Raw genomic sequence first — 15,235 nt, 5'->3', positions numbered from 1 at the left:
CAGCCCCAGGACCGCCTAACGCCGATTGGCGTAAAGTCCTGGGGCTCTGTTTTGCAGGAGATCGCGCTCAGGCTGCGCGCGCATCTCCTGCTTAGGGGGCGGAGCTCCTCCCCGCCTTTAATCTGCCGCTCGGGAGACTGTTAGACCGCGTGATCGCCGTCTATTTACTCTGTGCAGCGCTGCGATCAGCAGCAGCGCTGCACTGGGGACAAGAGAGCGATCGGCTCTCATAGGCAGAAGCCTATGACAGCCGATCGCAGTAATTGGCTGGCTGTGGGGAGGGAGGGAGGGAGGGAGGGAGGGTAGGGATTTAAAGAAACAGTGTTTTAAAAAAAAAAAAAGCACGAACAATAATATTTATTAAAAAAAAAATAAACATGGGGGGAGCCATCAGACCCCACCAACAGAGAGCTCTGTTGGTGGGGGGAAAAGGGGGGGGGGGTATCTTGTGTGCTGTGTTGTGCGGCCCTGCAGCTTGGCCTTAAAGCTGCAATGGCCAATTTCACAAAAAATGGCCGGGTCACTAGGGAGGATTAGCCATGCAGTCCTCAAGAGGTTAAGTGAGAGAGATATGGAGGCTGCCACATTTATTTCCTTTTAACCCGTTCAGGACCACAGGCTCCACCCCGCCCCCCCCATGACCAGGCTATTTTACAATTAAGTACTCTGTAGCTTTAATAGCTCGCTGCAGAGCCATATGATGCAGCACACACATTCATCCCCCCTTTTCTGCCCAACAGTGATTTCTGTTGGTGGGCTCTGATCATTGCTGCAGGCTTTACTTTTTTTTATTAATTTATTTTATTTGTTAAAAATAATTTTTTTTTATTTAATTCCCACCCCCCCCCCCTCCCTCCCTCCCCCCGCCAGCCAATTAGGGCAATCCTCCCTCATAGGCATCAGCCTATGAGAGGGGATCATGATCTGAGCTTCTCCAGGGGACAGCCGAGTGACAAAGCCGTCTCCAGTACAGCACTGCATTAGATCGCAGTGCTGTACAAACAATAGAAACAGCCGTTTCTTTTTTTTTCAGTTTGCATTGGCGCGCGCGATCCCCGCTAATCTCTGCCCACCACTCTTGATGTCTTGTCGCGTTAGGCGGTCCTGGGGCTAACACCTTTCCAACGCCTATCGGCGTTAGGCGGTCAGTAAGGGGTTAAACAATACCAGTTGCTGGGGTCCTGTTAATTTCTCAGGCATCAGTGGTGTCTGAATCACACACCTGAAATAAGTATGCGGAAAGCCAGTCAAACATCTGATCTGCATGCCTGTTCAGGGTCTCTGGCTAAAAGTATTAGAAGCAGAGAATCAGCAGGACAGCCAGGCAATTTGAATTGCAAATAAATATGGCAGCCTCCATATCGCTATCACTTCAGGTGTCCTTTAAGTGGCTTGGTATTGGCTCCCTTACACATGGTAAACAGCATCAGGGCTTGTTTCCACTGTTGCGACGCGATTCGCCGGCATTCCGACGCTTGTAAAAACGCATGCGGATGCGTTTCTGCATGCGTTTTTACCCGCGATTTCGCGTGCGATTTCGCATGGCAGGGTGCCATGCGAAATTAACCATGACACTGCCAGGGCAAAATAAAATTGGAAAAGGTGCGAAATCGCACGCGAAATCGCAGGTAAAAACGCATGTAAAAACCGCATGCGTTTTTACTATTAAATACATTAGCGGCGATTCGCACGGATTCCCGACGCAGGCGAAATCGTTGCCTCTTTTGTGCGTTTTTTCTCCGCAACAAAAAACGCACAACGCCACCGCAGGAGTGGAAACAGCCCCATCCACTCACATTACATGTGCGAATCCGCATGCGTTGGACGCATGCGGATTCGCGATAGTGGGAACGAGCCCTGAATGTCTCTGTTGCAGATTATAGCCTATTTGTGTATTTATTAGTTTATATCTTACTTATCTGTATTACTTTTTAGATTGCCGGCTTCATATTAGACTATATTACCGTGACACTCTGGTTGGAGAACGAATTATGTCCAACCCTGAAGGCTGCAGAATTGCACATGGGCAGTGCTTTGAGACAAGTCGCTTGGACCAGGTTCTTTTCCCATATCCTGAAGACAACAGCCTGCGGAAAAACATTGAGAAGCTTCTGAGCCACTTGGAGCGCGGAGTTATCCTCTGGATGGCCCATGATGGGATATATGCCAAGAGACTCTGCCAGAGCAGAATATACTGGGAGGGCCCATTGTCCATGTACAGTGATCGACCCAATAAGCTAGAAAGGGACTTGCCCTGCAAATTGTTTGATACTCATCAGTTTATAACAGGTACTTAAACATGCTGCATAGTAGTAGGATTTGGTGCAGAAATTCAAAACAAGTGAAGAAACAAAGAAAGTGTTGAGTTTTTGTTCATTAATTTCTCAATGCAGTAAATTATTTTTAAATATGATCCCCCCAAAATGTGTTTGTTTTTTCTTCTGCCCTGAAAAATGTGGGTGCTTTCTTGTTAATTTTACTGCACATCCAAATGAGGTTTGTAGAGCTCATGCAGTGCTAATGAGAGCTCCTAGGTAGAGCCTATTGTTCCCTGGGCCCTGGGTGACTACTGGGTTTATCAGGTAGAGCTTGTTGTTCCCCAGTGTGACTAATGCGGGCTGTGCTAGTGAGGGCTTTCAGGTAGAGCTTGTTGTTCCCCAGTGTGACTAATGCGGGCTGTGCTAGTGAGGGCTTTCAGGTAGAGCTTGTTGTTCCCCAGTGTGACTAATGCGGGCTGTGCTAGTGAGGGCTTTCAGGTAGAGCTTGTTGTTCCCCAGTGTGACTAATGCGGGCTGTGCTAGTGAGGGCTTTCAGATAGAGCTTGTTGTTCCCCAGTGTGACTAATGCGGGCGGTGCTAGTGAGGGCTTTCAGATAGAGCTTGTTGTTCCCCAGTGTGACTAATGCGGGCTGTGCTAGTGAGGGCTTTCAGATAGAGCTTGTTGTTCCCCAGTGTGACTATTGCGGGCTGTGCTAGTGAGGGCTTTCAGGTAGAGCTTGTTGTTCCCCAGTGTGACTAATGCAGGCTGTGCTAGTGAGGGCTTTCAGGTAGAGCTTGTTGTTCCCCAGTGTGACTAATGCGGGCTGTGCTAGTGAGGGCTTTCAGATAGAGCTTGTTGTTCCCCAGTGTGACTAATGCGGGCGGTGCTAGTGAGGGCTTTCAGATAGAGCTTGTTGTTCCCCAGTGTGACTAATGCGGGCTGTGCTAGTGAGGGCTTTCAGATAGAGCTTGTTGTTCCCCAGTGTGACTAATCCGGGCTGTGCTAGTGAGGGCTTTCAGATAGAGCTTGTTGTTCCCCAGTGTGACTAATCCGGGCTGTGCTAGTGAGGGCTTTCAGATAGAGCTTGTTGTTCCCCAGTGTGACTAATGCGGGCTGTGCTAGTGAGGGCTTTCAGATAGAGCTTGTTGTACCCCAGTGTGACTAATGCGGGCTGTGCTAGTGAGGGCTTTCAGATAGAGCTTGTTGTTCCCCAGTGTGACTAATGCAGGCTGTGCTAGTGAGGGCTTTCAGGTAGAGCCTGTTGTTGCCCAAGGTGGCTTTATTATCTTTGGATCGGTAAGGCACACACTTTGCCTAAAACCTCATCTGACAACTCAACAGGGGGTTAATTTCAAACACACTTACACCCTTAGCAACCCTCCTTTCAGTTGCATACCTCCCAACATTTTACAATTTGAAATCGGGACACAGGCCTCACCCCTAAGCACACCCCCTAGCCACGCCTACCATAACGTTTTTTTAAATATTGTTTTTTTTAATGAATGTTGATGGCCTTATAATTTTTAATAAAAAAAACCCTCATATATCCTGCCCGTGGGTGGGAAGGAGGGTGAGGATGGGTGCCACTGTAAAAAAAAAAAAAAAAAAGATCAAGGCGCCAGCCACGCCTAAGTGGGCTGCGGGATGCCGGCAATACATTACTACCTCCCTCCCTCCCTTGAAATCTGCCCCCTGTGTGTTCCCGTTAGCAGAGTGCGCAGGGCAGTGGAGCGGCTGTCATCTTACCTCCGTCCATCGATGCGTACCGACATCTGGCTTAATTCAACTTCCTGCTTCCTGTGACATTACAGGAAGTCGGATACCGGTACGCATCGATGGACGCCGGTAAGATGACAGCCCGTTCCGCTGCCCTGCGCACTCTAACGGAGGGACACACAGGGGGCAGATTTCAAGGGAAGGAGGGAGAGAGGTAGTAATGTATTGCCGGCATCGGCATCCCGCATCCCACTTAGGCGCCTCGATCATTTTTTTTTACCCTCTCTGCGCACTGCCACCCAGGACTTGGGGGGCTCATACCGGGATAGCGGGAGAGCCCCCCAAAATCGGTACAGTCCCAACGAAAACGGGACGGTTGGGGGGTATGCAGTTGCCATGCCATCCCCATGATTTTAAAGGAGGGGGGGTCGCCTGAAGTCAGACTGGCATAAAACTGAGGGTATGTCAAACCCTTTGTTCTGTGTGTCTATTGCTTTGGGAATGGCATCTGTCATGGGTTCCATTCTTACTGTATTTAGATTAATGGTACTTTTAAGCTACAGTATGTGTCTGGCTTCCTGGTGGGCCTCACAGAAAGTGTTTACTCTACAGCCTCTGCATGGGTGGGCTTCCATACTCAGATGTTCAGCTACCTTACGGGACCATTGGGTTTTACAGGAGTCCATTTTGAGAAAAACTGCCTAGGATACTAGAGTAATTTGTAGATTAACCACGTTATAGCGGACCTGAACTCAGAACTTCCTCTCTGATCTATAAGCAACCCAATAGCATAATAACCTTTATAGAAAAACATTTCTTGTTACAGCTGATACAGATCCTGCAATACATCTGCAGTGTGTTACTTCCTGCTTTCATTGAAGCAGACATATTGGTAACATCCTGTGTTTACCAATTAACTCTCTGCAGTGGCAGGCAGCTGACACAGCTGAGAGATCAAATTACAACTTAGACAGGCTAAACTCTCTTAATACATACATGCATTTCTATATGTTTTCATTCTGTCCTGTGCAAGAGTTCAGGTCCACTTTAAATAATTTATTTGTGCTATTTTGTACATATTAGCTGCAAAATTCACTTATCTCTCACACATCTCCTAAAAAGATCTATTTTGTTTACCAGAACTACAGGCATTCGCTCACCACGGTCGCCCAGTTCCGAGATTTCAAATTGTTTTGTGTTTTGGAGAAGAATTTCCAGATCCACAAAGAGGAAGGAAACTAATTACTGCTCATGTAAGTCTTTGCACGTTTTTCTACCTCTCAGATGTTTAGTTACCTTTTTACAGACTCTCCACGGACTATCACTGAATGATGTTAATGTTACATAAGTTTGGGTTTGATGTACTGGACTGCAGAACAAATGCTTCAATTCACTAAAATATGTTCAATAAAACATAAAGGGTTGGTAAAATACCACATATGGGGTTTTAGACTTTTTCCGTATTCAATAAGATTTTCACATATGCAGTAAATGTAAATTTACCGAAAAACTGCATGATAATTCACAAAGATTTTTATCTCCTTTGGTATTTCAATCAGTATTTTAAGGAATCATGCAGTATTTTATTGAGTAAGGCTAGAGGTAAAATACCGAACATCTAACAGAATGCGTTATCACTTGTGAATTGACATTTATAAGGTATTTACCTCACAAGTTGGTAATTTACCTTACTAGTCAGTGATTTACTTCACTTTACTCAGTTGTTCATGAGGTAAAAGCCTTAGTATATTGACATTTCACAAAACGTTCTATAAAATCATTTGTCTGCTGCTTTACCGCATGCAGTAATGCTTGGTGAACTGAAACCAAAATAGCCTGTTTTCTATCACAAGTTATGCCATAAGTAAAATAATCATGCGCTCAAGTGACATATGAATTAGATTTCACTTGTGATCAGTCCAGAATAAAACAGAAGATGGGTTGCTATGTCTACATCACACTGGAATACACTGTTGAAAGTTATCGACCATATAAGCATAACATTTTGTTTTTTTTCCATGGACTAAATGTTATACTTTGCTATCTAGATTGAGCCTGTGATTGCCAGGCAGCTGATTGGCTTTGCTGAACAAAATGGAGGACATTTCATGAGAGGATATGACTACTCGGATCTTATTAGCAACTCTGAAGAATATCACCGGCCAGTTCGCCACATCCCTCTTCAGGAATGAGGCGCTACATTTCATACTGGACGTCATGTGACCGGCTAAACAGACAAGCCTACCATGAATGCTATCATTGCTAAATTTACCAAGGAAGATCGGTTATCAGTTATAGACTCAATGAGTTGAGAAATTAATTTCTTTCTGAAGAATCTTCCTTTAAATGGAATGATGCTCTGGATAACCTGAGATCATAGATAACTTTTTAATATATTCATTTGATGTGAAGTACATGCGTTACATATTTGTAAGCGGAGTAATGTTTTTATATAATTTCAGACCTCTTTCCAGCCATCACAGTCAATGATCTGTTATAGCACTAGATGCAGACCTCTTTCCAGCCATCACAGTCAATGATCTGTTATAGCACTAGATGCAGACCTCTTTCCAGCCATCACAGTCAATGATCTGTTATAGCAGTAGATGCAGACCTCTTTGCGGTCATCACAGTCAATGATCTGTTATAGCACTAGATGCAGACCTCTTTGCGGTCATCACAGTCAATTATCCGTTATAGCACCAGATTCAGTCCTAGTTTTTTTTTTTCACACTTTCTCATGTACACATCTGGACTAATTTCTATTTTTTTTAACTTCAAACTTTTACTGAATGTTTATACTAGATGTAAATTCATCTGAACTTATTTTAAACTGGAAGGCCATTCTGTCTGCATATATTCTCCATGTTGAATAATCAGATATGGGCAACGTAGTGCACATATTATGAAGTAAATCAGTTACCACAATAATGGTTATGTACCTTACAGGTTAATGATGAATCCCTGAATTGTGGTTTTAAAAAAAAATCTGGTGGAAACTGCAAACATTTACCACTTAATAAATGTGTCATATCAGTTCATGGTAGGTTTGCTAAAATGCTAGTTACGTTTGCTAGCTACTGGCTGAGTAGTTGCATTCTTATTCGATAAATCCAGGCTGTTGTAGATAAAAAAAATAAGCCCTTCTGTGTTTTGTGCACATGGCTTCCAACAGTAAAATCTCAAATTTGTTCATCATTCTGCAGTCCTTACTATGGTTTGATATGACTCGGGTCTGCATTTTCCACTTAATAGCAAATCATTTTCACAAAATCCACTATCACAGAAATTTCCCAGTGTTTCCTCATGTTATAGTAAATTAACCTCAGGGTTTCTTATGGAAAAATATATGTATTTTTCATCCTCAGTAATAGAATTCTAAGTATGACTAAATATGAGATTAGATTTCAGTATATTTTAGAGTGCTTTTAGATATGGGGCTTTACTTAAAGAAATGTTATATATTTATGGCCATATGCCATTCATAGGTAGGCCAGTTCTACAAGCTATAAATCACAGATGATCTTACTATAACTCATACCTACCAAAGTCTATGCTCAGTTTTGTGTGTTATGTAGCAAGTGATACCATACCATGGATTCTTCTATGTCCTGGAGGCCAGTATGACAACACACGCCACAGGAGATGAGGCGACTCCACCCCTTGCTGTCCATATACAACTGATCAAATGTTGGATGAACCTGCAAGTCAGTACTATGGAATTTTTGGAATTCCCTACTGGTTTTAATGTTTACTGACCTCAAACTCCTGGACACTGGAAATCATGTTTTCAGGTCTAGGAAATATGCATCTCAGAGATGTAGTCTTTTGAGATATAATATCTCACAATGAATTTCTTGCTCGTCTGACAACAATGATAATCATGCTGTAGTTTGTGTTTTTGCTTTGTAGCTTTCATAAGGTGTGTCAAAAGAAATTTTGTTCAATTGTTTTTATATTTTATTAGTAAATAAGTAGTTTTTCAGTAAATATTAAGCTCTAAAATGTATTTGTAAGGATCTCTTGAAAACCATATAACTGATTCTTTTTACATCCAGTGTGATCTTTGTAAATCTTATCTTATCACTTTGTTATTGTTATCTGTTCAATTAGATAGGGCAACTTATACAGGTTTAGCACAGGATGTGCCATTAACCTGCTGAGCGGTCTGGACGAGCTCAGCTCGTCCAACACCGCCAGAGGCTGCCGCTCAGGCCCTGCTGGGCCGATTTTGATGAAATAAAGTGCAGCACACGCAGCCGGCACTTTGCCAGCCGTGTGTGCTGCCTGATCGCCGCCGCTCTGCGGGGATCCGCCGCGAGCAGCGGCGAAAGAGGGTCCCCCCAGCCGCCTGAGCCCAGCGTAGCCGGAACAAAAAGTTCCGGCCAGCGCTAAGGGCTGGATCGGAGGCGGCTGACGTCAGGACGTCTGCTGACGTCGATGACGTCACTCCGCTCGTCGCTATGGCGACGATGTAAGCAAAACAAGGAAGGCCGCTCATTGCGGCCTTCCTTGTTTATTCTGGGCGCCGGAGGCGATCGGAAGATCGCCTCCGGAGCGCCCTCTAGTGGGCTTTCATGCAGCCAACTTTCAGTTGGCTGCATGAAATAGTTTTTTATTTATTATAAAAAAAAACCCTCCCGCAGCCACCCTGGCGATTTAATCAGAACGCCAGGGTGGTTAAGTAAGTGCAATGCATCAGCTGTGCGGGAAAAATACATGCAGCATTGCGATTACACTGGATGGCACAACATCTGGGAGGCAATGCTTGGAAGAACACAGACACAGAGGCGCTCACTTCTGCATTTAGACCCATTGAGTTATGCTCCTGTTTGCCTGATGAAGCAGGATACACCTGCGAAACGCGTTGCACTAAGTGGAGTTAAATAAATAATTTTGTATTGATATATTGTGACTCAATTGAGTTTTATATTTTCGAGTGAGGTAAGTCCACCTGTACATCCTCCTCTTTTAGACGTTTTTTAAACGTTTTTATTCTACTCTGGCGCCTCTGTACACCAAGCCTTGCTGAAATCTGGGAGGCAATGGAGACGCTAACGCAGTGCATTCACTGTAAACCAGCCATGAATGAACTTACTCAAGCAATAATGTTTGGTGTATCTTATGTGTATAGCCGGGAGTGTCTGTGTTCTGACTTCAAGCCTAGACCAAATTAATGGAAAAATAATAAGACAATTATTGAAGCAAGGAGGGAATTCTAAAAACAGAAGCATAAATGCATGTGAATCTTTATGGGTGTGAGGAACTATAACTAATAAACAAATATTTACATTAGGTCAAATTTCACAAGAAAAGGGTCCATAAACACTGAAGTCAGATAATTACCTGTGCAGCATTGGTGACCACAGACTTCTGTCAGGACATAAATACAACTGATGTAAATGACATTTAATGAATCTGTGTCTGAGGTGGCTCTGGCTGCAGGCACAGTTGTCCAGCTATGTATTAACTAATACACTAACATTTAAAATGTATACAATCTACCGAAGTGTTCCATCATGTAAAAGTGTGACTCCAAAATGTTCTCCCTTAGCTTTGAATAGAATGGAGGAAGTGTTTAACTACTGTCAGATTATTAGTAATGTCTTCTGTAGATGAGTTTTCTGCTTACTAGCTGTCCTAGTGACATAATGACAGGGCCACTGAAAACAGCAGGTTCTGTGGCTAAAACTATTAGAGAGAGAAGATCAGCAGGGCAGCCAGGCAATTTGCATTGTTTGAAAGGAAATAAATATGGCAGCCTCCACATCCCTCCCATCTTTAAAACACTTCTGATCTCCATTTCAGCCAGTGTTTTCCGCTTTTAAAGTAGGAAAAACCATTTGGCAATCTATAAAGTGACAAGTCAAATAACAATTGTCATTTCATCGTTAATAATTGATTGCAGATTGATTGGCACCATGCTTTATGGAGGAATTGCACAATAATGTCCCATGCACTCCAGAAACCAGCTGAGGTCGGTGTGTGTGCAAGCAATGTGATCCACCATTCATTGCACATCTCTTACTTGCTAGCATATTTCAGGCACTGGGGACCATTAGGAAGGGTAATCCTTTACATTGGCCTAATGAGCAGACTGATTCACAAATGGAAGACACAAGGTTTTAATTTCAGTCCTCAGGTACACAGTGTGGCGGAGGTGTGTTAACCACAATCTGACACAAGAATTTACTAGTATTTTGGCAGAGAAACTATGAATTTTATCAGGTTGCAGTTCCATTTAACATAAGATAGAAACCTATATAATCTATATGTAAAGAAAAATACAAAATATGTTAGCTAAATAATACTGAACTGCTTAAAGTAAACTGGACTCAGAATGCACATCTGACACTTGCACGATTTACTTCTTAGATACATTGAATGCCAGCCTCTCATATACCTCAGAGATTCTAGTAGAAAAATACCCTAACCATAGTTCTCAGTTAGTTCTCAGTACTACCCAAGTGGAGTGGTCATTGCACTGCAGAACCATGGTGTTCTGACTGCAGGTAGAGTGTGTGCAGTGCAGAGTACAGAACGGATTTTGTGACATGTAGAGCTATGAAGTGCAGCAGTGAGGAAATGACACTCCCCTTCCAGTCTTGTATGATGGGTTGGAAGTATACACTACTGAGAAGAGACGTCAGCACCACAGCAGGTGACTCCTTGGCAAATGTGGGTAAAATATTGGTTTTGGGTTGAGATGGCTTTTACTGGAAACATGTTTGACCTCATTTTCTTTGTATGCTGCTACCAGAGACTTAGTAAGGTTCTGTGAGGAAAATCACATAGATTGGATGCATTAAACCCTGACTTTAAGAAGATGCAACCATCTAAAAGATAGGTAAATAGTAACTTTTTTAGTTAAAAAAAAAAGTGACCTGAAATGAAATATATAGCAATCACTTACGGGCCTGTTTATAAAAGTGATAATTTTTCTTATTCTTTATTTACGATCTTCCACAGCACTCAGTAAGCATCCTGCTTTCCAATGTCCCATGCAGCTAACAAGGGCGTAACTATGAATCATGGGGCCCCCCAGAAAAACTTTGATGGGGCTACCGTATGTTCACACCCTTTCCCTTGCCTACTCTGCTGACCCTCACACGTTGGGGGCTTATCTTGCATAGGTCATAAAACAAGTATGGAGATTGTAATCTTCACACCCATAACAGGTGTAGTCACAAAAACACCTGTTCTAAAGGATTGCCCTTTTTATCAGAGGGAGTGAAGTAGTAGTTGGAGCCCCCCTTACAGCTCTGCCCCCCCCCCCCCCCACAGTCGCAGGGATTGCTCTCCTGTAGTTATGCTCCTGCAGCTACAGCATGGTGGGAGATGTTACAGCGCAGTCCGGGTCAGCAGAAGGGGAGGAGAGGCAGGATCTCTACACATGCTGGGGGAGATTTATCAACGTATTGCCGACAGTTTTTTCTTCTTAATCTGTTCTAACCAGCAGGTAGAACAGTTCTGCATGATGATAATAACCTTCTAAAATCCTAGGTAATAGTGGCAATTTAGCATGAATTTCTAGAGCTGCACTACAGTTAAGAAAAGTGCAAATCCATCCCTAAAGTGGCGCAGATTAAGAAGTGCTTATTAACAGTTCTACAGATGTAGAACTGCAGGCTAGACATGATTTGTGATGTGCTCTTCCCCCCTGCTGAATTCCTCCTCAGAGCCTGCTGCTATCAATACAGCAGGTGTGTTGGTTACCTCAGCAACAGGAATTCCCCTCACACAATGCACTGTCTGAGAGACCTTCCTAGCTCCCCCTATTTTACAACAGTTTTAGAAGGAATCTGCACTATCTAATGATTTCTTAAGATGCCTGAGACAGTTCTGCATGGATTTCTAAAAACCTACCAATATTTTGTCTCAGACACTTAATAAATCTGGCCCGCTGTCTGTAACCTTTCAAGCACACATTTAAAAAAAAAACTGCTTAGTATCTGATGCTACTTATATTCGGTACATACTACCAGGGCCATCCCAGTAGCCTAATTTTCACCATAGTGACCCTTTAAATAAAATATTCTGATTATATCCCCCCACCCAAAAGTACTGATGTGCGATGTGATAAATATCTACTGAAGCTATTACTGTTCTGTGCTCTGTGAAGGTCTTGCTTTCTCTCAACAAAACAGGGACATATGTAAATCAACTATGTTTAGATTAGAACACTGGTTATAAATGCAATGGCGGTGTGTGTATGTTACTGTATAGTCATATTGTATAGAAATAAAAGAACTTAATTGGAAAAAAGGCTCCATTGTCATTGTAACAAATGATACTTGAAATACATGTCACATTCTTCAGAAATATGTATTCACTGAAGCTTGTAATTTATAATGCTGGCATAGCCAAAAATGGGGGATTTTTTTTTTTTTTTAATAACCCCACACTGACTTGTATTTCACACCAACATTGTCTCTGACTTGTTTGGAGAGCTCCTTGGTCTTTATGGTGTGATGCCTCTTTCTTGGTGATGTTGAAGCCTCTGGGGCCTTTCTAAAAAGGTGTATTTATACTGACACATCATGTGACACTTAGGCCTGGGACCCACTACAAAGCACAATGGCTAGCGATTTGTGGTAGCGCTTTGAAAGCGATTTTGGGAGCAATTTCCCTGCTCCCATACAATACATTACAATGGGAACGCTCCCAAAATGTTTTATGTCCTGCGATAGCGATTTGCCTAATCGCAGTCGCTCCAGTGTGATTTGCTCCATCCACTTACATTGGCAAAGCATTTTGGGAAATCGCTAGCACTTGAAAGCGATCCCAAAACGCTGCACAAAATGCTCTAGGGGTCCCAGCCCTCAGACTGCACACAGGTAGACGTCAATACACTACTTATGTGACCTTTGAAGGTATTTGCTTGCACCAAGACTTTTTAGGGGTGTAATGGCAAAGGGGGTGAATCCATATTCCCATGCCAATTTTCAGGTAATTTTTGTTTTTTAGATATTACACACTCAAAGCGAACATGGACTCATTTGCATGTGTGCTGTGTGTAATAATGTATCAAGTTATAGATAAGAGCACCACCATTGTGGACACTCTCGATTCTATAGTGCAGTGTTTATGTGCTATATAATTTTATTTTTTTTTAATATATATATTTTTCTCCCTTCACTTCACCAACATGAATTGGCTTCAATTCATCTAGCATTACCGCATTCGGTAATGCTGAAAACAGCTGACTTTAAGAAGCACTTAGGAAAATGTCAATTCATCAAAGCTGTTACCGCAGGAAAAGCTGAAATTACAGAACAGTGAGGTAAATTACTGACTTGTGTTGTAAATACCTCAACGCATGTCAGTAAACGTCAATTCATCAAGGTTACAGCAGGCGGTAAAACACAGAATCATGTGCGGTGATTACCTCCAGCTCTCCTCTGTCAGAAACTAGCTTTGAATGCCTTTCGTGTGGATGTCCCCATGATTGACAGGTGCAGGCAGCCAATAGAAACAGCTCCTCTCCTGCAAGTGCCGCTGATAGGTTGCCCAGGCTTCTCGGGTGGAACAAGCTTTTAGACCCCACCCCCCTTCCCCCAGGCAGCGAGCAGAGAAAAAGGAACAGAAGAGGCTTCCCTGGAGCCCTTCAGTGTTTAACCCTGTAGGTCCTTGGTTGAACATGCTAAGGAGCAAGTGGGAAAATCCCCAAGCATGGCATGTGCAATGTTTCCAGGAAGTTCATCTAAGCTGTGGCAATTAAATAAAATGTTAAGAAAGGCTTAGGGACAGATTCAGAGCAGCAGAGGCAGTATAACAAACAGTATATATAACTAATGTGTACATCTAAAGGGATGCGATGCCTATATTGTAATGTTCTCGCTGAAACTTGTAACACCACAGAGACACTCCACACTGCTCTGCTGTTACTGAACAAGATTTTGTGAGTTGTAGTATAGTAGTTTGGTAAATTATCGAACTTCTACCCCATTTGTGAAAAGATTGATGAATTAGCAAACAAAATATCTAAAAATACTGAATGCAATATTTTCCGGATACATATAAAATCGGCGCCGGGAGACTTGGGCGCAGGATACAGCCGGTATATGGCTGATCCTGCTGCTGCACAAGTTCCCGGTCATATTAAATACTATTCCCCCTCCAGGCCGCCATGGATGGTGGGGAATGAAATAATTCAAATTATTGAGTTTTAAAAGTAACTTCAGCTCTGTCTTCTGACAGCACCGAAGTTATGGTGTGTACACTCTTGAAAGATAAATGAAAGATCTTAGACCAATTTTACCCCCTTCCATGTAGTATGAGAGCTTAAGCCCAATCTACACGATATGATTCTTTGTACGGTTCGATTACGATTCTATTCACGATCTGATTAAATCCAGCATGTCCGATCAGAATTCGATTCTTTTCGATTTACCATTGCAAAACAATGGCAAATCGAATTGAATGGAATCAAATCCTAATCGGACATGTTGGAATTAATCGGATCGTAAATAGAATCGTAATCGAATCGTACAAAGAATCGTATCGTGTAGATTGGGCTTTACTCTACACAGTCTATTCTATTGAGCTGAATTCCCCATCAGATAAAAATCTTTGCAAGATGCTGCACACAAAGATGCTGTACACATTCAAAAGATCAGTATCTGCAAAGGATCTGTTCCTGCAAAAGATCCGTTCCTGCAAAATGCATTCATAGTCTATGATATCTGCAGATCCTCATACACACCTTGTTTAACAGACATTTATCTGCATATCTGACAATCATCTGCAGATCTGAAAATCCATCCTGGTGGATCTGATCTTCAGATGAATGTCTGTTAAACAAGGTGTGTATGAGGATCTGCAGATATCATAGACTATGAATGCATTTTGCAGGAACGGATCTTTTGCAGGAACAGATCCTTTGCAGATACTGATCTTTTGAATGTGTACGGACATCTTTGTGTGCAGCATCTTGCAAAGATTTTTATCTGAAGGGGAGTTCAGCTCCATAGAATAGACTGTGTAGAGTATGGCTCTCATACTGCATGGAAGGGGGTAAAATTGGTCTAAGATCTTTCATTTATCTTTCAAGTGTGTACACACCATTACTCTGTGCGCTGCTATAGCTGTATTTCCTATCACAGCCTATGGTGGTGGCTGTGCCCAAATCTACCTGCGCTGTAATTAAAGCACTCAATATTTTTCCGACTTTTTTTTTTTCACTGAACAGCCTTTGATGAATTGAAGCCTTTGTGTAGATTCATCACACAAAATAAGATTATGATACATTAAAATTACA

The 15,235-nt window shown here is 42.6% G+C and overlaps 1 protein-coding gene across 2 annotated transcripts in view; it reads left to right on the top strand.

The window, feature by feature from the left end:
• The window catches only part of IRF4 (interferon regulatory factor 4), a 48,392-nt gene extending 41,667 nt beyond the window's left edge, over positions 1-6,725 (top strand). For both annotated transcript variants that reach the window (XM_068234604.1, XM_068234603.1), the window contains exons 7-9: positions 1,936-2,289; positions 5,116-5,228; positions 6,024-6,725. In XM_068234604.1, the coding sequence (XP_068090705.1) occupies positions 1,936-2,289; positions 5,116-5,228; positions 6,024-6,167 (611 nt within the window). In that variant the 3' untranslated portion in view covers positions 6,168-6,725. The remainder of the gene's footprint in view (positions 1-1,935; positions 2,290-5,115; positions 5,229-6,023) is intronic.
• The last annotated feature ends 8,510 nt before the right edge of the window (positions 6,726-15,235 follow it).

The sequence above is a fragment of the Hyperolius riggenbachi genome, chromosome 5 (assembly GCF_040937935.1).
Source record: "Hyperolius riggenbachi isolate aHypRig1 chromosome 5, aHypRig1.pri, whole genome shotgun sequence".
NCBI classification, from domain to species: domain Eukaryota; kingdom Metazoa; phylum Chordata; class Amphibia; order Anura; family Hyperoliidae; genus Hyperolius; species Hyperolius riggenbachi.
The sequence above is the reverse complement of the archived record's forward strand: the minus strand, read 5'-3'. Positions and strand labels throughout refer to the sequence as shown.